General features: G+C 45.2%; 1 protein-coding gene across 1 annotated transcript in view; it reads left to right on the top strand.

The window, feature by feature from the left end:
• The window catches only part of LOC144791096 (putative pancreatic secretory proteinase inhibitor), a 138,718-nt gene that overhangs the window by 85,830 nt on the left and 28,447 nt on the right, over positions 1-24,441 (top strand). The window contains exon 3 of the mRNA XM_078665755.1: positions 22,606-22,715. Coding sequence (XP_078521881.1) covers positions 22,606-22,715 — 110 coding nt within the window. The remainder of the gene's footprint in view (positions 1-22,605; positions 22,716-24,441) is intronic.

Here is a 24,441-nt window from a genome sequence, read left to right as displayed (position 1 = left end):
TATTGGAATATACAAAGACAGTTTAAGCCAAAGTAACATCAATTATCCAAAGGTGTCCTTCATAAGCATTTCCAAACCTACCCCAGTCAATGTGCCTAGGTCGTTTCCACCACAGTGCACAATCACAAGGTCAGAGTGTTGGAGATGGAAACAGGTTTTAACCAAAGGCAACAATTGGTGCCACTTCAATCCTCTCTGTGAAAACTATTTAATGTCCACATTTTGTAAACCTAGGTCTAAGTCAATACGTCTCTGTTCTTCATACCTCTTGCACCAGAAAACATGGCTATGTCCTACGATCCACACTAGCATTTTGAAGGTGTGGCTGGAAGGTATGGAAAGATGTCTGTAGCTCATGCAGTTCCTTCATAGAATAAGAGATATGTTTAAAGATGGGGAACTAGTTTATTTTCGCATACAAAACACTGCCTGATTGGGAGATGAAAAGCATTGTTTTTTAAAAGTAGGCTGCACATTAGTTTTGTGGAAAAGCATCTTTGTGATTGGTTAGGAAAAAGAAGTTTGAACGTGGAGTAGATATTATTGAATAACATTTGCTCAACTCAACCACACTTGCTACTTGGATTTAGAAGGCACTGTTCGAAATTAAAACAATCGTGAACTTTTAACCTGCACGTGCTGTTAAACGGTTGAGAAAATCTTGCAAAAAAAATCGTTAGAATTAAACAAATTGATGAACTTTTAACCTCCACGTGTTGTAGAATGTTTTAAAAAAGTGTGTTGATAGAATACGTTGCATTTCTGACTTCTATGGGTACTTGAATATTAATAAAATTGTTTATATGGAAAATTAGAAAGACAGTAATAGAGAGAAGTTTTGAAAGCTAAATGAATAAAGGAACTATTCTAATTTGTTCTTTATTACCTACTGGTGGTCCCCAGTAGGTAGGTATAGAGGTAGGATCGAGTTTCCATAGGAAGAGCATATTTTGTTTTGCTTATAACTTTTGCATCATTTGATGAATTTTCATGAAATTTCGGAAACATATTCTTTCCTCATAACAGCTCCTATGTTGAAAGTTTGGGGGTGATTCATCAAGGGGGGGGCGAGAAAAAAGCAGGTCCCAAACGTGTTCTCTCCATGTTAATTTCTATAGGAAAGTTTAGACAAGGCTACAGGTCGAACTGGTGAACGGAATTACCCCAAATGTGGCAGGGAGAAGGGTCTTGGTGTTGAAAGCTAGCTTTTGTTTATTTGGTGTAAATCCGTTCAGTAGTTTTTGAGAAATATCAAAAATTTAAAGATATCGATATTTGGGAATTCTGCCATCTGATTGGCTAAGGCGTTACGAGCTGGAGCTTGCTGCCTATTGACTGTGATGGTGTTGCAACTAGGAAGTGCTGGCTGCCATTTTGTGACTCCGTTGAAGCAAGTAAGGGGAAAAAAGGGTGAAAAAAGTAAGAAAGGAGGGCAGGAGCACTGTAAGCTTTGTGGGGTAGTGTGAAGCGAAGTAGTCACAGTTACCGGTCTGAAAGTGCGGTGTTGCTCAGAGTGACATGGTGCTGATATGATATGATATGATATGATATGGTGCTACACTCGGGTATGAATCCAAGAGTCTCAACAGTGAGGTCATTTCTGTAAAGTGATGTGGTCTGGTGTTTGTAGCATACATGTGCAAGTAGTGTTAGTTGGCGTTTATACCATACAGGGAGTGGGAAGCGAACTACTGACCGCTACTGTGTGTTGATAGTATACTGGAAGCGGGAAGTGAAGTAGTTACGCCTACCGGTGTGAAGACGTGGGGATGAAATCAAGGTGATTGTTGTAAAAGGATGGGCTCTGGGCACCGTAGTATACGTGTATAAGTAGTGTTAGTAGGCGTTTATACCATACAGGGAGTGGGAAGCGAACTACTGACCGGTACCATGCGTTGATACTATACCGGAAGTGGGAAGAGAAGTACTTACGCCTATCGGTGTGAAAACTCGGGGATCAAACCAAGCTGATTGCTGTAAAGTTACGCGCTCTGTGCGTTGTAGGATACTAGCCGCTGTGGTATAAGTGTGTAAGTAGTGTTAGTATGCCTTTATAATATATAGGGAGTGGGAAGCGAACTACTCACCCCTACTGGTGTGAAGACTCGGGGATTAAACCGTGAGCCTAAATTGTGAGCTCATTGCTGTAAAGTAATGTGCTCTGAGCGCTGTAGCATACCTGTGGAAGAAGTGTTAGTTTACGTTTATACAATATAGGGAGTGGGAAGTGAAATACTTACCCCTACCGGTCTCAAGACTCGTGGATGAAACCATGAGCTCATTGCTGTAAAGTCATGTGCTCTGTGTAGTATTCCAATGTAAGTCATAGTAGAATGTTAGTATGTAATTCTGCTAGAATCCAGGTATGTAATGTTAGAATGCTGGGCTATCATGAGGGGAACCTTGCGGAGTTTGTACATAGTGCTGGAGAAGACGGTTGCCTTGCTGACTGCTCCTGTTGGTGGTTGTTTCAGGTTTCCTGTTTTCTTGTAATAAATCTACTTATTGGATCCACTGCTCTCTGCCTCTTCACTACATTAATTTGGTGACGAGCGGGAGAAGGTAAAATGAAAGCACCACTCACCAATATTTCAAAATTTGTTGCATTGTGCTGAAGACCTGTTTTTTCGTGTAGCTGTTTCAACTCATGCCAGGCTCGTAGGCTCATTGAGCTGTCATCCGGCTTCTGGTAGGATTTATATTTTGCGCTACCTCTACTTCTTCACTACATTCTGGTCAATGTACCACACATGTGTAAGTAGTGTAAGTATGCGTTTATATTAACAAATGGATCATGGTCCTAGGGAGGGTGACATGTCAGGCGCAGGTCTAACAATGTCCCGGGGTGTGCATTCATGGGACATTTGTGTTTGCTATTAGAGGGCTGGTGCATGGCTTCCACCCTGTGATAGCAAATACTTGTTTGACTACTTGAAGCGAGAGGAGGAAAACCTTGTATCGCTTTAATAGAGGGGATGTGGATGGTAAAAATGGAAAGAAAAAAAAGTATTGTTCACTAATTGTTCGGGGGGGTTCCAGGCCAACTAAAGTCCGGGGATCGCCACATTCCGGGGCTTTATTTACATATGCAGGGTGGGCCTCGGCAGTCCGTGAAACCTCGGTGGTCCTAAGCAGTGCCTTATTTGTTTGGTAATCACACAGACAGTACTTAAGGGAGAAGGGGAGGGAGAGTAAATAGAAGAGAGGGAGGAGGAGACAGAGCGTCTTCCTACTGCACCCAACCCTTAGATTTTACCCTCCTGTCACCTGTTTGTCTAGGATGCTGGAATCGCGAGAAAGAGTGTGGTTCAGCAAGTCCTTAAAATGAAACACATGAGGTCAGAGATCATGGGCCATATTATCAAGGAACGGCGATAACATTATTGCCGCTTTAGCGGCAGGAAACTGCCGCTAAAGCGGCGATAAGGGGTTGATAATATGCCCTTGTGAAGTCCCATAGAAGCCCAGGTTCTGGTGTGCACCTGAGCTTCTATGGGAATTCACAAGGGCATGTTATCAAGCCAATTATAGCCTCTTTAGCGGCAGTTTCCTTCCACTAAAGTGGTGATAATGTTATCACCGTACTTTGATAATATAGTCCTACATTACTAGCTATGGGAACATTTCTGCACCCCGTCCCTTCTCCCGCACTGTACTCAATTGTAGGTCTTGCACACCGAGGCTTCACTGCTCACCTGCCACCACCGGTGTGTCCCACGACGTATTGGTGCAAGCTCCGAGTCCGGGGTACATTTGTATGGTAGACCAGGTCTCCGGTCAGGGACGGTGTCTTGATACCACGATGGAAGTTGTCAGAATGCCCAGGGCATCATTGCGGGGTCAGCTCCCGCTCCGCCCTTCTTGAGGCAATCAATGGAATGTCTGAAAAGGGAAAAATAATTTAATGGTGGAAATGTCTGGAGGTAAATGAAGGTTTATTTCAAGCTTGATACAAAATAGGAATTGAGTGCATCCTTCGTTTTTGAAGTACGATCTACCAACTGTTAGTGGAAATCGTGGTTCAAAGAGAGATGGAGTGCTCGAGATTTCACAATGTTAAATAATTATACGTTATACAAAGGTTTATATAGAAAGGAACAGAGCGCATGCTAGAAGCATAATGTGCGCGTGTAATGCAGTGGCATGAACACTTAGTAACGAGCTCACTACAGTGTCCTAAAAGCCAACTACACATGTCTGTAGGGCAGCGCTGCCCGCTGGATCAGGCCTACAGAACGGTCCTGCATGTCCTTAAAATGAGACAGATGTGACTGAATGAGGTCAGAGATCACATCATTATGCACGGCAACATCTCTTTTTCGCACAAGCGCACTCAGGGTGATGCACCCCACCTGTCTCCCAGCATCGCGCTCAACAGGTTTCTGTAGGGCAGCGCTGCGCGCTGGCTCAGGCCTACAGTACGGTCCAGCAGGTCTCTAAAATGAGACAGAGATGAGACTGAATGAGGTCAGAGATCACATCATTACGCACAGCAACATCGCTTGGTCGCACCAGTGCAGACAGGGTGATGCACCCCACCAGTCTTGCCGCACTGAACTCAATTAGAGGCCCTGTGCACCCAGGCCGCTCTCCTTGCCTGCTGTCATTGTTGTGTGAGCAAACACTACGAACAGCATTGCTCATAATTCAGATGGAGTCTTGATTGCAGGATAATGTACACCTCATGGATCCCTTTCATAGATGATGGGCAGTAGGGCTCACAATTTAGAGCCTGTGTTGATTGCCAGGATGGTGTACACTTCATGGATCCATTTTTTTGTATTGCGCATTGTGATATGCAAAGTGGATGCGGCCATATCACCTGAGGTAGTGTGGAAGAACTGGGACATATGGTGTCGTAATTAACCTATTTAAACTTGCGCAAAGTGGGCTAGGCTTGCATACGCCAGGACAGCGTAGGGGTGTGAATAACTATTCCAGCGACCTTGGCGTTGTTCAGTTCCTGTCTGGCCAGGAAGTGTACTTATCTGTGTTTCTTTTGTCGTTTTGACCTTGTAGAGTGTGCAATTTAGATTAATGTAGCATGTGTGGGGGGGCGGACACTATCGTTAATGAGATGGTGTTTGAAAAGATTGAATGGTGAACATTACATGTCGTTGTCAAGGTTGTGGATATGCGCAGCCACGCATGTCAATGGTGTGCGGTATTATTGAAAGTGTTGCTATCGCGAAGTGTACACATGTGAATGTGTTCGGATGGAGGGAGGATAAGCAGTGAGGCTATGTCATACACAGTGATAACACTCTTTACAGTCAAGCAATGCATGTCAAATGTGAATCTGAAAGTCTCACATATAACACACTACTATATTGGTAAAGCCTGACAACAGAGCGTACAGCAATACACATCTACACATTATTGTTTGTCACATGTGATCTAGGATGTGTACTCTGCCGGTGGCTGATGATACTCCTTAGAGCCACCAATACCCAGGCTGAAAGGAAGCACAATGATGTGCACACACACACACACCAGGGGCATCGTGTAACACATATTTGTTTTCTGGTGGAACTTTTGAGATGCATGGCAATCACACATGGAAGGCTAATGTACAGAGCATGAATATTGAGCAAGATGATCATTGCATGTTGTGTGTAGTATGAGATATGTGTATACAGGAAAACACTTTTCAAAAAAGCTTTCTAAGTAGAAGAGGTGCCTCTCATCAAACGCTGTAGAGAGAATGAGTAAAATGGGTTGGGTTGTCCAACTGTTACAATGGGAAATGTTATGAACCAATCAATCGCGCACCGAGCGCGCAAGGAGGCCGCACCAGACGCGATTTTGACAAAATATATTTATCATAATATAAGTTTATTACAGTTATAAATATATATAAATGTTTAAAATATGTTAGATTATTGCTTACTCTCATATACTGTTTAAAGTTATTTAGATATACTTTTGAGACAAAAAAAAGGGAATGGCATATCCGGCGCGATACTATACAGCTGTGATGTAACACAGGGCCTGGCAGTGTGTACTTGTCGCACACGCAAAGCGCAGCGGGCGTGACCCCATACGTACATGACGTACCACGTGGCTTGATACTGCGTACCCGTCGGATACCAAAGTAGCAGCTGGGGTGACTTCATGCGTATATGATGTTACGCGGAACGCAGTGACAGGAAGTCGTCGGATACGAAATGCGCATCATTTACGAGTTTAGCAATATGGCGGATCGGATTTTGTGGTGATGGAGCTTGGTACGCTACCGGTATGGGAGTGCAGTTTTCTCCCCCCCCCCCAAAAAATATAAATTTTTTGGGGGAGGATATAAAATATTACATAATTTTTAAAGTTAAAAAAAAGAAATATAATAGAGCTCCAAAATATTTTTTAAAAAAATATTGGTTTCAGAAACATTAAAATATGAATTTAACATTTAAAAAACATTAGAAATTCACTGAAAAAACCATAGGTTTCAGGCACATTATAGTTAGGAATTAGCATTTAAAACACCTTAGAAATTCACTAAAAAACCATAGGTTTCAGTGACGTTATAGTTGGTTGGACATTTGACTCATATAAAACCAGAGAAATTCGCCAGTTATAGTTAGTTGTGCTAACTATAACTCGCGTGCCCACAATGCACTGCTGATGACGTCACATATTACATCACTCATGACATGGTCAATGACATCACTCATGACATCACTTATGACATCTCAAATGGCATCACTGATGACATAATCCAGGTGATAATATGATGCACATACTGATGCTCTAATAAAAACTTTGATACACCCACTCTAAAATACAAACTACTATTTTTAAAACAATACACACAACAATGCCAGATACTACATACCACCGACTATTGCCTAGGTCTATACATACATCCAGTGACTTATACATACAGTTACTCATCAATACAGTACTATAATATGTACTCATACACCTATACATACAGCCACACTCTACCACTCGTCCATAGAGTTACTCACACACATAGTCAGTCATGCAAAGAATGAATTGCATACTCATTTACTCATGTATACAGTTACACACACCAACTGAGTTATTTATACGTACACCACATCACTTATTTATGTAGATACTAACACATACTTACTGTCTTATACAATCACTGATATAAGCAGACACTCACTTATACACCCACTCTTCATATAACTTACTCTCACGTATAGTCATTTATATACTCCAACACTCACATATACTGCCCTAAAACATATGTAGTTACTCACACATATACCACTGAGACATTCATTCACTCACCAACACACCCATACACACACTCACACACCCATACAGCCCTTCATAGATGCACTCTTGAACCCATACACCCAGTGAATCACTCATACATCTAAGCACAAAGTCACATCCCCCACCCACCCACACAGACACTCAGGCACCCTTACAGATACTCAGACAACAAATAAATAACCCATATAGACACTCATGTAGCTACTCACCAACCCATGCAGCCGCTTACACACCAACTGAGAGACTAATACAGACTTTCACACAGTTTAGTCACTAACCCATGCATTCAGTAAGACATGTTCAATCACTCACTTATACAGTCAGCCACGCACCTACTAAATAATCCCTTCTGGCACATTTGAGATGTCACCAGTGATATCATCAGTGATGTCACTGACCATGTCATGAGTGAAGTAATATGTGACGCCATCAGCAGTGCATTGCTGGCACGCGAGTTATAGTTAGCTCAACTAACTATAACTGGCAAATTTCTCCAGTTTTCTATAAGTCAAATGTCCAACTAACTATAACGTCCCTGAAACCTATTTTTTTTTAGTGAATATATATATATATATATAATTATTATTTGTTTTTTCCCGGGCCACTCATGTGGGTGGCACAATAGGTGCTTCAAGCCTACTAGTAGCTTTTTATTTACCAGCCCTGGCACCATCAGTGCACATCACTAGGGATCTACTAGTAAAACCAATAGGCCAATCATGGAGAACCAAGCACAATATCAACTTACACAGAAAGCACTCGCACTGTGATACTGAACCGCGGTGGCAAAGCACCCAAAGCATCTAATTCAGGCACAGTCTAAGCAGCCTAATAGGGATTACGAAATGCAAAATGGAGTCACACTCACTAACTGAAGCCTGCACATTATGGCAAAACCTCAGTGGGCTGCTTAATGTAAATATAAATGACATCTATTTAGCCACACAGTGCTGACCTAATATAGCCTGAAACGAGTGTGTTGCAGGAATGGGAATTTCAAACCTAACACTAACTATAATAACACTTTTACATTTTTGTCAGTGAATTTCTATGTTTTTTAAATCTAAAATTAGATGTCCATTGTTGTGCATGGTGTGGGGTTTGGCGCTGCCAGGCCCTGTGTCTAGTTTTCCATGGCTGCCCAAACCTCCTCTGCACAAAAATAATTATATCTTGTAACAATGTTAAGGGTTTCATTTTAAGTGAGACAGACCTATTCTCTTTGTCAAAGTGTCAGTGGGTTTCTTGGATTTATAAAGGGGTTAGCACTAAACTTATATAAAACAGATCTATTGGCTTTGTCAAAAAGTCACCAATAACTATAATCAAATGTATTTAAATTGGCATGTTTAATAACAGTGAATTCTACACAATCTGGCGGTGAGGGTGGCAAGCAAAGTGCGCACAGGTGTCTGGGATACTTATTCTCAAAGTTCTGATCACACTCTACTTTATGTGTTCCCACCACCACTAGGCCCCCAGAAATTATTACAATCTATACAAAAGGAGCGTGTGTTCATCCAAATAATGATAGCGTTCCAAGCAGTGTGCCCATATATCCTTCATTCTCTGTGGACGTCAATGGTGTACGAAAGAAGGACAGTGTTGGAGACACGCTAGAAGGAAGTGTGCAATGTAATTGACTGTTGCAATAAACAAAGATTGATTCTAGAAGAAGGATGGGCGCACGACATGGTATTCAAAGTCATATGACTATCATGATATTCAAAGCCAGGATGATGTCCACGTAGGACTAAACGTGTTAGTTGGATAAATTGGAAAATGTACCTTTGTGTTGAAAAACTGGAATGATTAATAAATTCGAAATTGGCTTTCCAATTAAACAAGAATCCTTTGGGATTTTTTTGTTTTTGGTTGGATACACAGAAAATGGACAATATATGAGCGCACTGCGTGGAACGCTATTATTGGACAAATCACACGCTCCTTTTGTATAGATTGTAGTTTAATAATAGTGATTATATTTTCAATAAAGCATTATTCAAAATAAAATATTAAACATGTTTTTAAGTCTGTTTTTTAAAAACATTTTTCCATACCACAAAGTGACCACAAGTGGTCCCTGCACTCCAGCTGAACAGTATACAGCTCCACCTTAGAGTTATGTAAAAAATATGGTAAGCTCTCCAGGAGTAATGGATTCAATGACCCAGGAGACTTACTGTTTTATTTTTAATGTGTTTGTTGGGCTGCTGCACTCTCCCCAGTAGCTCTCCAGAAAATTAAATAAAATGCTTGATGGTGTCCTATTTTTTAAAAAGTGGGAACCCCGGTGTCCACCAGGGCACGCACACTATATGGCAATGGTGGGGTATGCGAGGGGAGCCCAAATGCAGCACCCATACCGAGTGTCTGTTGGAGCCAGTAATTTATTTTTCCTGTGGGTGCCGCAGTGCCCACCTTGGGCACTCATAGCATATGGCAATACTTTGGGAGGAAGAAATATAATGCTTTGTACCTTATTTCTGTCTTTGACCCTTTGCAGTTCTCCAAGTGTATTTTGCCTGAATAGAAGTACATTTCACGCATAACACTTTTTCCAATTCCTGTCACCCATGCTGCAAATCCATCTATACATGTTTCCAAGTATTGAGGTGGAAAATATTGATGGCTGGGGAAGGAGTACAGAGAATAGTGTGTGCTCTGATTGACTCAGCATTGCTCACTATGAAAGCAAATGCTGGGCATGTCATAGATGTGTGACGGTGACTAGCACTTTTCATCCGATGTGTGTAAAGTGAGTGCCATCTTGCTGGAGGATCAGACAGTAGGGCACAAATCATAAAATACTTTTACTTCCCTGGGAAAATCTTTCATTTGAATTACTGTATATAATGTTACATAGGGGTGTGATGATACGTCTGAACTCTCAGGGAAAGCATCTGCGAAAAATTCAAGCAAGCCTCAGGACTATTATGCTGGTGAGTGGAGTAAAATAAAACAAGAGGTTAGGGGTGAGTTTCTTGTAAATGTACTCTGGGCATTGTTGGGTGGAAATCCCAAGCTAAACCCTCACTAGCTGAGAGAAAAATACTGACAGTGATTTGGTTGCCATAGAATACCATGGCTAAGAACCATCTTCATTTTTGCCATATGGGCAAAAGAGGCCAAATCTAATGCAAACATGTTCAGTGGTAAATTTTGAAGGAGGATGTTGGCCCTAGCAATACATAATTGTAGTAGCAGACAACAAACCTGTAGGATTAGATGCTAAAGTGGTCTGGTAGGAAGTGGGGGTCGCATTAAAATCAATAATGTCCACCTTAACAGTCCAATTGAAACATATGGAAGTTCAAGTTAACATATTAAAAACTGTGGGATTTTATTGGGCAGTGGTTGATTTCAAGTGTAAAAGAAATAAACCTATGAATAAATAACATAAACCCACAAAATGATGTAGCACTGACTGTAGGAGAGTGGGGTCTGCAATCCCATGGCCACCCCAGATTTTTGCTTTTTGCTTCACTGATTTACGACTTTCCCTGGCTGTGGGCCTGCTAATCAGACCCACAGCCTAGCTGTTCTCTCTCTAAATTACAACCATGTACCTTAGGTGCATCTTACCAATTGGTACTGGGCCACCTTATCAGTCCCTGTACAGCATATCTTAGGTATCCAGGGCATAGGTGTACCCAGGGCCTACCAGGGGCTGAAGCATGTATTATGCCACCCCTGGCTGGCCACCCAAACAGACACAACTGGCTGCATGACAGCTGGGGCAAGGTGGTGTAAACACCCTTTGCTTTAGATATAGTATTCCTATATCTAACCCTAAAATGGACACATATATTCCTATCAGTCACTCCTATGGCAGGCCTTATCAATCCTGAAGGCAGAGTGCTTGGAATTATGTGAGATGGTGCTCTGGCATGAGCTGAGCCCGTTTGCAGCTTGCGGAACCAAGTCCAAATAGCTGTTCCATGATAACGCTATACCATATACTCTTAAGTGCATTATAATCCTCGCGGTTAAATGCTAACTTTGGTATAGCATTATCAAAACATGTCGAGTAAGGTGTCATACGAATTGGAATACTAACCCCTCGCCAATTCTGGCGACGGGGTTAGCATTCCACCCTTCTAGAGGGACACAACATGTATGTAACTGTGACCCCCGGTTAAAGTCAGACATAGCCTCAGCTCCACAAAATGGATGCTGCCACCGAGACACAAGTCTGCCCTCCTGCTGCTGGGAGTCCTTCCAGCAACGGAGGCATGGACAAAGGGTTTCCTGTCAGGGGCGGTGCCAGCACCATCCCAGACAAGATGTTGTGTATCCCAGGTAGGCAGGGCTGAAAGGAAGGTGACTGCAAGTGGCACCCCGGTGCTCACTGTGCATATGCCGGCTCAAACCAGTTCCTGGGGCACACCAGCCCCTGAGCTGGGGAGAGACCGGACAAAGGAGAGGGGTGTACCCACCCCCCTCCTAGTCCCACCCATAGGGCAGGACTTAGTCGCGTGCCAGCCCCTTTTCTTAGTATAAAGATAGGAGCAGGCCACCTTCCCAAATTAGATAATTCTGAATCTTGAAACTACTTTCCACGAAAGGAACTCTTGACTCTTCTGAAGACTCTCCCTTGTGGCTAAGGAGTAGCCACCCTGCACCAGCAGGCACCATCGAAGCTCTTGCGATTTGCTGTAAGTCCATCCTCTGGATCAAGACTGCCCAGCTCGACGAGACCCGGATTCCCTGCCATCTCTGACCTCTACCTACATCATCCAGCACAGCTGAGATTCGTGGGTTCGACGAGACCCGTGGGACCGGCCATCTTCAAGACCTGCACGACGCTTCTCCAGCACGACCCCCGAGAGACCCTCGAGTAAGTGCACTGGGGTTTGAGAAGCCCTAACCCTAAGCAGCTCCAGCACCGAAGTCCAGCCCCCCAGCATCCACGAGATCTGCGTGGGGCCCTTCTGCTTCCTTGCTGCTTGCCACGTTGTCCGGTCACTTGCCCGTTGGCTAGTGACCCTCTTGACGATGTACCACGACGATTTCACCGCTGGTCTGGTTGCTCCAGACTGGCCCTTGCTCCCTTCCAACAGAGGAGCACCCTGGACCCTCCTGGTCCACTCCAGACGCCATCTTGTGTCCACCGCGTGGGCTTGCCTTTGCCAAGGCTTGTTGCTCCAATCCTGGTTTCAGCAGCGCCGACAGCAGACACCCTCGTGGGACAGCTCGCCCCTCCATCCTGGTCGCCGACAACGCCTCCTGGTCCGAGAGACTGCAGAGCCAAGCGTCGCCCACTCACCTGGTCGAGGTGACTTCATCCGGTGCCATCCTGGTGCCCATCTGATCACTGGCTAGTGATCAAGAACTGAGTCCCCTCTGCTTTCAGGTCATCTTCAACTCCGATCCAGGCTTGGATCCCATCGAACTTCATCACTGGTCGCCTGCCAGCAACTTCTTCTTTCAGGCTCCATAGACTGTAACGAGGATTCCCGACGTCTTTTGAACCCTATGCAGCCGCAGCCCCTGGGCTAGGTAACTCGAGCATTTCGGTGCTCCAACGTAGGTTCACTATCTAAGTGTCCAGATCCTTTTTAGTTTTCAGCCTAACTAGTCGGATTCGTCCGATAACACTAACTTTACGAAATCTAGCATCCATAGACTTTGTCCCGCATCCCGCGTGAGAGTGCACACTCTGCACCCGATCTCCCTAGGCCTCCTGCTCGTAATCTTAAGGTTCAGTAGTGTAGTCCTAGCGATCCTGAAGCCTCTGGATCTTGTTACTTACCTGCTAGTATTTCGCATTCCACTTTTGTAGTATATGGTTTTTCGTGCCCCTCGGGCATTTGTGTAAATTGTGCAACTTGAAGTATTTTCGTAAGAGTTTTGTATTGTGCTTAGCTCCCTGACTCATAAAGAGTTCAGGGTAGACTTGTTATAAATAAATATCCTTTATTTTCATAACAACTTGTGTGGTGTCCTTTCACTTGGTGTTCAAGGGGTATATGTGATGGTAAAACAGCTGGCTTAACACGCCCTCTAGAGTTTAGCCTAAAGACTGCTCGTGTCCATGCTACTAGGATAGCTGGTCTGAAAGGTTGACTTACAACCAATCATCAATAAGGGTTGTTTGGTATGATACAAAGTGATCACTAGAATAGTGAGCACAATATATCAGGCCAACTTCTCACATTGGTGTGCAGCGGTTGGGATTTGAGCTTGCTGTTGTTTTGCCTCGCACGTATCCTAAGAATATCAATTGAAAGATCACATAAGTACCCAGGTACATATAACTTAACTTAGAATACTCTGAGTTCTACTGAACCAGCTGTTGTAGTGTGACAAGGCTTAGCACACCTTGACTACAACTCTTAGCAAGGGATCAGTAGGTAAACCCATAGTGTAGGTAGGTGCATCACTTACACCACACTAGAAGCATGTCTACCCATGGAGAGTCTTCAGAGACTCCCCTTGTGGCTGTTGACCCTCCACAGGTCACTTCCAGATATGCAGGCCTTAGCTTCCAGGAGATGAGACAATTGTGTACCTCCAGGAAACTAAAACAGGGTTCTAACCCTACCACTCCTTTTCTGTTAGGTCTCTTAGAGACTTATGATGCTAGAAAAGCTACTCATACAGATGGGAGCATGCCCCCCTTAGAAGGTACCCCTGGAGATCCTGACCTCACTGAAACTGAGGAAGTAGAGGAGGAGGAGGATGAAGAGGTTATTTCTGGGGATGAGGCAGACAATGGTCCTGAGCTAGTCAGGCTTACTAGGGCCAACTTAGACCTACATAGGGAAGGATCTGGGGGAGCCCCAGTACTGACCCTAAGCAAGCCTAACTTTGGAGTTAGAAGAGATAGATCTCATTCTAGGGACTCCAACATCTCTGTGCACTCTCATGCCTCTGCTCAGAGGAGAATGATCTCTCCCCAGAGGAGACTGACTTCCCCTCAGAGAAGAGAACATGAAGCAAGGATGAAGCAGGCTAATCTGAGGATTCAGAGTGAAGAACTTGCCCTTGCCAAGGAGAAGCTTGCCTTTGCTAGAGAGCAACAGTTAAGTGGGGTAGTCCCCACTGGTGGCAGCAATATCCCTAAGGATAAAGACAGGAGTTTTGACACTAGACACCTGAGTAAAATAGTGCCCCCCTTTAAACAAGGGGATGACATCCACAAGTGGATGACTGCTTTGGAGAGGGCCTGCACTGTCCAGTGCATTCCCCAGAGTCAGTGGGCAGCTATTTTGTGGCTCTCCTTTGAAGGCAAAGGTAGAGATAAGCTCCTCACTACTAGAGCTGATGATGCTAACAATTACCCAGTCTTGAAGAATACACTGATTGATGGGTTTGGCTTAACCACTGAACAGTACAGGTTGCTGTTCAGAGACACCCAGAAAATTCAGTCTCAAGATTGGACTGACTTTGTAGATTGTGCCACTAAGGCTTTTGAAGGCTGGTTACTGGGAAGTAAAGTTACTGATTACACAGGATTGTATAATCTAATTATGAGAGAACAAATCTTAAGTAATTGTCAATATCAGTTGTTGCATCAGCACCTTATTGACTCAGATCTGACCTCTCCCCAAGAATTGGGAAAGAAGGCAGACAGATGGGTCAGGACAAGGGTCAAGCAGCAGAACCAGAACCAGGGTGGTGGCCAGAAGAAAGCAGATCCCAAGGGTAATGAGAACAAGCAAAATGACCAGAAGTCTTCAACAGGGCCCCAACAATCTAAAGAGGGTGGGTCCCAGAATTCCCAGAATTCCCAAAAGAAGAAGAATGGTCAGAAGAAACCATGGTGCCAGTACTGCAAAAGTAATACTCACTGGTTAAGTGAGTGCACCAAGAAAGGCCCAACTCCTACCACTACTGCCCCTAAGGCACCTGCACCCCCAAGTACAGTTAGTAGTGGTAGTAATCCTCCCAAGGCTATAGTGGGGTTAACCCTGGGAACTGAGGCGGGCTCTGACTTAGTCAGAACACCTACTCAGGCTGTTCTTGTTTGTACTGGGGACATGAATATGACCCCTACAATAAGTCCCAGTACTCTGGGCAAGTACAGGCAGACGCCTTTGATTAATGGAAAAATGGCTCAGGCCTACAGGGACACTTGTGCCAGTGTCACCATGGTGACACCTAACTTTGTGGATCCTGACCAGGTAATACTGGGAGCAGACTACCTGGTGACCAATGCTAGCAATGCCACTACCTCCCATAGTATGGCACTTGTTATCTTCTCCTGGGGAGGGGTAAATGGCCTCAAAAGGGTTGTTGTTAGTTCAGACCTCCCTGTGGACTGTCTTTTGGGCAATGATTTGGAATCCTCCTTATGGTCAGATGTGGAGTATAGGACTCATGTGGAAATGTTAGGTTTGTCAGCACATGTCCTTGCTGTGACTAGGTCACAGGCCAAGAAATGCCCAGCTGAACTAGTGCTGGATCCTGGAACAATGGACCAGACACTAACCAAGAGAAAGAGCAGTAGGGGTAAGGTTGACCCTTCCCCCCTGCCTCAGGAACAGGATCAGCTCTCTCAGGAGACTGACCCCAAGACCCCAGAAGGAACTGTCCTAGAAGAGCTTGAGCCTGAACAGGTTGAGTTTCTTGGGACAGGGGGCCCTTCCAGGGCAGACTTGAGGCAGGCACAGTTAGACTGTTCCTCTCTTGAACCCCTCAGACAGCAGGCTGCTGCTGAGGCTGCAGGGAATGCCACAGGTGCCCATAAAGTGTACTGGGACGATGGACTCCTTTACTCTGAGGCAAGAGACCCCAAGCCTGGTGCTACCAGGAGGCTGGTCATCCCCTTGACTCTGAGAGGTTTCCTTCTCACCTTGGCCCATGAAATTCCCCTTGCAGGTCACCTAGGCCAGAATAAGACTTGGGGCAGGCTTTCCCCACACTTTCACTGGCCCCATATGTCTGAGGACACTAAGAACTTTTGTCGTTCATGTGTCACCTGCCAAGCCAGTGGCAAATCAGGTGGCACAACAAAGGCCCCCCCTTATACCACTACCTGTGGTGGGGGATCCCTTTGAAAGAGTGGGGATTGACATTGTTGGACCAATGGATCCCCCAACAGCATCTGGGCACAGATTTATACTGGTGGTAGTGGATCATGCCACCAGGTATCCAGAAGCTATTCCCCTTAGAACCACTACAGCTCCTGTTGTGGCAAGGGCCCTGGTTGGAGTTTTCTCCAGAGTGGGGTTCCCTAAGGAGGTGATCTCTGACAGAGGTGCAAACTTTATGTCAGGATACTTGACTGCTATCTGGAAGGAATGTGGTGTCAATTACAAATTCACCACACCCTATCACCCACAATGCAATGGGCTTGTTGAGAGATTCAACAAGACCCTCAAAGGGATGATAAAAGGGTTACCAGAAAAGCTTAGGCGAAGATGGGACATCCTTTTACCCTGCCTTCTGTTTGCTTACAGAGAGGTCCCACAGAAGGGGGTTGGTTACAGCCCTTTTGAGCTTTTGTTTGGACATCCTGTAAGAGGACCCCTATGTCTTGTGAAGGAAGGATGGGAGTTACCTCTCAAAAAGCCTAAACTTGACATAGTGGACTATGTACTTGGTCTCCGCTCCAGGATGGCAGAGTACATGGAGAAGGCATCTAAAAACCTTCAGGCCAGCCAGGAACTTCAAAAAGCTTGGCATGACCAAAAGACTGTCCTAACTGTTTACCATGCAGGGCAGAAGGTGTGGGTGTTGGAGCCAGTGGCCCCAGCAGCTCTCCAAGACAAATGGTCTGGACCACACATCATCATTGAACAAAAGGGAGAAGTCACCTATTTGGTGGACATGGGAACTCCCAGGAGCCCTCACGGAGTACTTCATGTGAATAGGCTCAAAGCATTTGTTGACAGGGAGGACATGGGCTTGCTCATGGCCACAGATGAGGGACAGGAGGAAGAGAGTGACCCTCTCCCAGACCTGCTCACTCAGAACCCTGATGATGGGTCAGTAATGGTGTAGTCTTTTCTGACAGCCTCTCTGAACCTCAGCAACAGGATTGTAGGCAGGTCCTGCAATCCTTCAGACAAATGTTTTCTCTGACCCCCAGTCAGACAAACTGGTGCACACATGAGGTGGACATTGGAGACAGTCTGCCTATAAAGAGTAAAATCTACAGGCAACCTGACCACGTCAGGGACTGCATAAAAACTGAAGTACAAAAGATGTTGGAATTGGGAGTCATTGAACCCTCAGAGAGCCCTTGGGCTAGTCTTGTAGTTCTAGTGCCTAAACCTCACACCCAGGATGGTAAGAGAGAGATGAGGTTTTGCGTAGACTACAGGGGTCTCAATGCTGTCACTAAGACAGATGCCCATCCAATACCCAGGGCAGATGAACTGATAGACAAGTTGGCTTCTGCAACTTTCTTAAGTACATTTGACCTAACAGCTGGTTATTGGCAAATCAGGTTAGCTGAGGATGCCAAGGCCAAGACAGCATTTTCTACCCCAGGAGGTCATTACCAATTTGTAGTGATGCCCTTTGGTTTGAAAAATGCCCCTGCCACTTTTCAAAGGTTGGTGAACCGAGTTCTCACTGGGCTGGATGACTTTTGTGCAGCATATCTGGACGATATTGCTGTCTTTAGCTCCACCTGGGAGGATCACCTGATCCACCTGAGGAAAGTTTTAGAGGCCCTGCAAAAGGCAGGCCTCACTATCAAGGCTACTAAGTGCCAGATAGGGCAGAGTCAAGTTGTATACTTGGGCCACCTTGTAGGTGGAGGCCAAGTTCAACCTCTGGAGAGCAAGATACAGGCCATAAAGGACTGGGCTCCTCCAACCACCCAGACACAGGTCAGAGCTTTCTTGGGCCTGTCTGGTTATTACAGGAAATTTGTCAGAAATTATGGGACCATTGTGACCCCACTTAATGACCTGACAAGTAAGAAAATGCCAAAGAAAGTTCAGTGGACAGTTAGCTGTCAGAAGGCATTCGATGACCTAAAGCAGGCAATGTGCACTGCACCTATTCTCAAGAGTCCAGACTACTCCAAGCCATTCATTGTCCAAACAGATGCTTCTGAGTTGGGTGTGGGAGCTGTTCTATCTCAGCTGAATATTGATGGTCATGACCAGCCCATTGCTTTTATAAGCAGAAGGCTGACCCCCTAGAGAGAAACGTTGGTCAGCTATTGAGAGGGAGGCCTTTGCTGTGGTTTGGGCCCTGAAGAAGTTGAGGCCATACTTGTTTGGTACTCACTTCAAAGTTCAGACCGACCATAAGCCCCTCTTATGGCTAAATCAAATGAAGGGTGAAAACCCCAAACTTCTTAGGTGTTCCTACGTGGATGGACTTTACAGTGGAGCACCGCCCAGGAACTGACCATGGTAATGCAGATGGTCTCTCCAGGTACTTCCACTTAGAGCAAGAAGACTCACCTGGTCATGGTTAGTTTAATGTCCCTAAGTTTGGGGGGGGTTATGTAGGAGAGTGGGGTCTGCAATCCCATGGCCACCCCAGATTTTTGCTTTTTGCGTCACTGATTTACGACTTTCCCTGGCTGTGGGCCTGCTAATCAGACCCACAGCCTAGCTGTTCTCTCTCTAAATTACAACCATGTACCTTAGGTGCATCTTACCAATTGGTACAGGGCCACCTTATCAGTCCCTGTACAGCATACCTTAGGTATCCAGGGTGTAGGTGTACCCAGGGCCTACCAGGGGCTGAAGTATGATTATGCCACCCCTGGCTGGCAACCCAAACAGACACAACTGGCTGCACGACAGCTGGGGCAAGGTGGTGTAAACACCCTTTGCTTTAGATATAGTATTCCTATATCTAACCCTAAAATGGACACATATATTCCTATCAGTCACTCCTATGGCAGGCCTTATCAATCCTGAAGGCAGAGTGCTTGGAATTATGTGAGATGGTGCTCTGGCATGAGCTGAGCCCGTTTGCAGCTTGCGGAACCAAGTCCAAATAGCTGTTCCATGATAACGCTATACCATATACTCTTAAGTGCATTATAATCCTCGCGGTTAAATGCTAACTTTGGTATAGCATTATCAAAACATGTCGAGTAAGGTGTCATACAAATTGGAATACTAACCCCTCGCCAATTCTGGCAATGGGGTTAGCATTCCACCCTTCTAGAGGGACACGACATGTATGTAACTGTGAACCCCGGTTAAAGTCAGACATAGCCTCAGCTCCACAAAATGGATGCTGCCACCGAGACACAAGTCTGCCCTCCTGCTGCTGGGAGTCCTTCCAGCAACGGAGGCATGGACAAAGGGTTTCCTGTCAGGGGCGGTGCCAGCACGATCCCAGACAGGATTTTGTGTATCCCAGGTAGGCAGGGCTGAAAGGAAGGTGACTGCAAGTGGCACCCTGGTGCTCACTGTGCATATGCCGGCTCAAACCAGTTCCTGGGGCACACCAGCCCCTGAGCTGGGGAGAGACCGGACAAAGGAGAGGGGTGTAACCACCCCCCTCCTAGTCCCACCCATAGGGCAGGACTTAGTCGCGTGCCAGCCCCTTTTCTTAGTATAAAGATAGGAGCAGGCCCCCTTCCCAAATTAGATAATTCTGAATCTTGAAACTACTTTCCACTAAAGGAACTCTTGACTCTTCTGAAGACTCTCCCTTGTGGCTAAGGAGTAGCCACCCTGCACCAGCAGGCCCCATCGAAGCTCTTGCGGTTTGCTGTAAGTCCATCCTCTGGATCAAGACTGCCCAGCTCGACGAGACCCGGATTCCCTGCCATCTCTGACCTCTACCTACATCATCCAGCACAGCTGAGATTCGTGGGTGCGACAAGACCCGTGGGACCGGCCATCTTCAAGATCTGCACGACGCTTCTCCAGCACGACCCCCGAGAGACCCTCGAGTAAGTGCACTGGTGTTTGAGAAGCCCTAACCCTAAGCAGCTCCAGCACCGAAGTCCAGCCCCCCAGCATCCACGAGATCTGCGTAGGGCCCTTCTGCTTCCTTGCTGCTTGCCACGTTGTCCGGTCACTTGCCCGTTGGCTAGTGACCCTCTTGACGACGTACCACGACGATTTCACCGCTGGTCTGGTTGCTCCAGACTGGCCCTTGCTCCCCTCCAACAGAGGAGCACCCTGGACCCTCCTGGTCCACTCCAGACGCCATCTTGAGTCCACCGCGTGGGCTTGCCTTTGCCAAGGCTTGTTGCTCCAATCCTGGTTTCAGCAGCGCCGACAGCAGACACCCTCGTGGGACAGCTCGCCCCTCCATCCTGGTCACCGACAACGCCTCCTGGTCCGAGAGACTGCAGAGCCAAGCGTCGCCCACTCACCTGGTCGAGGTGACTTCATCCGGTGCCATCCTGGTGCCCATCTGATCACTGGCTAGTGATCAAGAACTGAGTCCCCTCTGCTTTCAGGTCATCTTCAACTCCGATCCAAGCTTGGATCCCATCGAACTTCATCACTGGTCGCCTGCCAGCAACTTCTTCTTTCAGGCTCCATAGACTGTAACGAGGATTTCCGACGTCTTTTGAACCCTATGCAGCTGCAGCCCCAGGGCTAGGTAACTCGAGCATTTCGGTGCTCCAACGTAGGTTCACTATCTAAGTGTCCAGATCCTTTTTCGTTTTCAGCCTAACTAGTCGGATTCGTCCGATAACACTAACTTTACGAAATCTAGCATCCATAGACTTTGTCCCGCATCCCGCGTGAGAGTGCACACTCTGCACCCGATCTCCCTAGGCCTCCTGCTCGTAATCTTAAGGTTCAGTAGTGTAGTCCTAGCGATCCTGAAGCCTCTGGATCTTGTTACTTACCTGCTAGTATTTCGCATTCCACTTTTGTAGTATATGGTTTTTCGTGACCCTCGGGCATTTGTGTAAATTGTGCAACTTGAAGTATTTTCGTAAGAGTTTTGTATTGTGCTTAGCTCCCTGACTCATAAAGAGTTCAGGGTAGACTTGTTATAAATAAATATCCTTTATTTTCATAACAACTTGTGTGGTGTCCTTTCACTTGGTGTTCAAGGGGTATATGTGATGGTAAAACAGCTGGCTTAACACGCCCTCTAGAGTTTAGCCTGAAGACTGCTCGTGTCCATGCTACTAGGATAGCTGGTCTGAAAGGTTGACTTACAACCAATCATCAATAAGGGTTGTTTGGTATGATACAAAGTGATCACTAGAATAGTGAGCACTATATACCAGGCCAACTTCTCACACTGACAACTAGTAACTTCCATTATTGTTTAATTACGCTCATTACTAACAGTATTGCAGAGAGGAGTGGATGGTTTGGAGTTGAACGTAGCAATATCATTGAAAGAGCCACTCTCCCATTCAAAAGGTAGATAAACAGGTGTCATGTCCACCGATGTATTATCAACACTGTCTGAGGGAAGCAGAGCGAAGGGCCTCTTTGTCCATGTGTAGCAAACGCAACACGTTATTAGAAAAGATGGCATATTTTACTGAACTCTCAAGTTTATTTCATGTCATACATCAATAGTTTATCCAGGCCAGAATTTGAGCTTTTTGTTGTGGTACTTGCAGTTTTACTGCTCCCATTTTAAGTGCAGACAAAAACAGGACTTGGTGAGTTACTCACATTTGACATACGGCAAATCTCTTAATTTATAAATTTTGATTATGCTAATTGCAACATTTATTGTGGCCCATCAAGCCTCACATATCTGTTTAGTTTTTTTTAAATATAAGACTCTTTAATGGCTTTATCCGCTCAGTTCAATCAAATATATATACTGTGAATAAAGTATGCGCATTGTTATTTACAGGTCAGTTAATATCCTTAAAGCTGTTGGGATTTTCTGCCCCTGAAAGGCGTGTGTTGTTAAACATTTCTAGATATAGTAAGTGTCTCCGCGTGTGCTTACACGTCAACACGTAGCAGCGTTGATGCATTATGTTGAGGCCACATCAACACACCCCATGTACCTCACCCAACATCTCCTTAAAGGCCAAACTACAACTAAAATCCTTTTCAACCATGCAGTCCAAATGGGCTGCCTGTACCCCTATGCATGCTGGAACACTTTGCAAACTCGTCACAGGTCTGAAAAGTTGTATACCTGCTGCAAAACTAGGCAATGTATCATCCATACCAATTCATTGTAAAGTGAACAGGTACAACATGCACACGTTACAGGAATGCTCAGGGTGCTCTGCGTGTTTCCGTGTTTGTTATTGATGGGGAGAGGGGAGTGTGCCAGAACCCAGAGAGGAATATACTGTGCACGACTTGTATGTATTTATATTCCAGCTTCTTGGGTGCCATACCTCAAAAGTCCACATCAGCAAGTTAATGATTGTCAGTTGCCAATGTCAAGATTAACAGAATTACTTAATGTATTTAACCACGTACTTACTGTTATAGTATGTTAATGATTATTCATTACTGGAGTTTTGTTTTCCAGCCCGAGTGTTTTGAGTCGGCTGCTTCGTTTTGCCCCTTGAATTTCTCACCTGTGTGCGGTACTGACGGAGAGACCTATGCCAATGAATGCCTGCTCTGCGCCAAACGAATGTAAGATGTTAGAACTCTTGTTACCTCTTCACTCTTGACAACGTACATCCCACAGCATCATTTTTGGGAAAATAAACCATGCTTTTACCATTTGGATCACACAAGTACGTGGGCATTGTGCTATACTATGCGCACATTTTTTTCATGCGAATGTGTGCCATATGATCTAAAGAAGACACCACACCTGAGAGGCAAAGGGGGGTCCTTTACACATGGGAGGTTGAACTACAGTACAATGAAGATGTGTCATAAATTACACAGAGGGTCTGAAATACCAGGTAAGATGTAGAAGGCTTTGGGGACTTTATTATGCACATAACAAAAGGAAACAGTTAATATTAGGAGACAATGCAAGTAAGTAAGTAAGTAAGTAAGTAATTTTGCATTTTGCATTACCATTAGTATGCCTGCAAACAAAAAACTGGATTCAGGGATTAAAATGTGCAGGAAAGGTCCCTGCCCTCCAAGCTAACGAGTCATTTGAAAAATGCCTGGTCATACAGAAATGTATTCTGGAAAGAGTCCAGCATTCCCTTGGGAGCAACTTGGAGCAGAATAGCAAGAACAAGGTTGTCTTTAGGAATCTACATCAAAAGTGTGAGAACATTTAAACCAGGTAATGCAGATGGGGGGTCTGAGTGGTGTTATGCAGTCTAAGCTAATGCCACACGCGAGCCAGCACAAACATAGCCATCCAAATACACGCTGTATGTCACCCTGACCGGAAATCAGTCCACCTTCCCTTGTTCTCTTCTCCCTATCAAATGTGGCAGCTGGCCCCCCACTATTGTAGTGTTAGAAAACAAGAGATCCTCTTTCTAGATCTATGTAGCAACACTACCCCTCCTGTGGCATCTTTGTATCTTTAGGAGTCTGGCTTTTAAAACTGCTAATAACCATAGGAAAATCTAGTAACTCCTCCCTGAATTTAAATGGTGTTGTATTTCAGCCTTTTTTGCTGTGGTAGTCCATATTTCATGAGGCTGAAAAGGCATAAAGGTTTTTTGCCCAGATGCGATGAGCTGCTCTGCTCTACGAGGACCATATATATCTATATATCTGAAACATTTTCTGTCTTGATTTTTTCTGATTAATTCATTTAGGTCTGCTTTCCAATAAAAAAGTGTGTAGCAATCAATAACTGTAAATAAATTAAAAGAGTTCGGAATGATAGAATGGAATAAGCATTAGTGGTTTGAGAGTGTGACTAGTGTGATGGGTGCACGGAAGTGGGGAGCAGCAACAGCACTGTTCTTCATGTTCAGCCTCAAATCTTCTCAGGCTGTATTGGTAGGGTCGAGGTAGGGTCCCTAACGCAAACGGTGTGTGGGTGGGTGTGAGGTGGTTGGGGCACCCAGGAGCAAGATGGCGGACTGAAGACGCCACAGTGAGGATGCTCTAACGAGGACTCCCTGAACTCTGTGAAATTCCGGTGCACTGATGATCTTCTCCAACTAACGAGAGAGACTTTTGGCGGTGTAGGCATAGCACTTCAGAGATTTGCCTCTGGGTGCTTCTTGAGTGCCTTTTTGCCTTTATGAGAAGCTGCGGATTAGGAGCGGGTTGAGAGACTGAGAGCCCGCAAGGTATTGAGCGGCAATCCCGTAATACGAATACTTTCATCGGCGATTACCTGAGAGGCCGAGAGGTATTGGCGAGTGGATAAAACGCCGACCGGGAGAAAATAAAATAAACAACAAACAATATAATACTTGCTTTGGCCGTT

Source organism: Lissotriton helveticus, chromosome 11 (assembly GCF_964261635.1).
Source record: "Lissotriton helveticus chromosome 11, aLisHel1.1, whole genome shotgun sequence".
Lineage (NCBI taxonomy): Eukaryota > Metazoa > Chordata > Amphibia > Caudata > Salamandridae > Lissotriton > Lissotriton helveticus.
The sequence above is the reverse complement of the archived record's forward strand: the minus strand, read 5'-3'. Positions and strand labels throughout refer to the sequence as shown.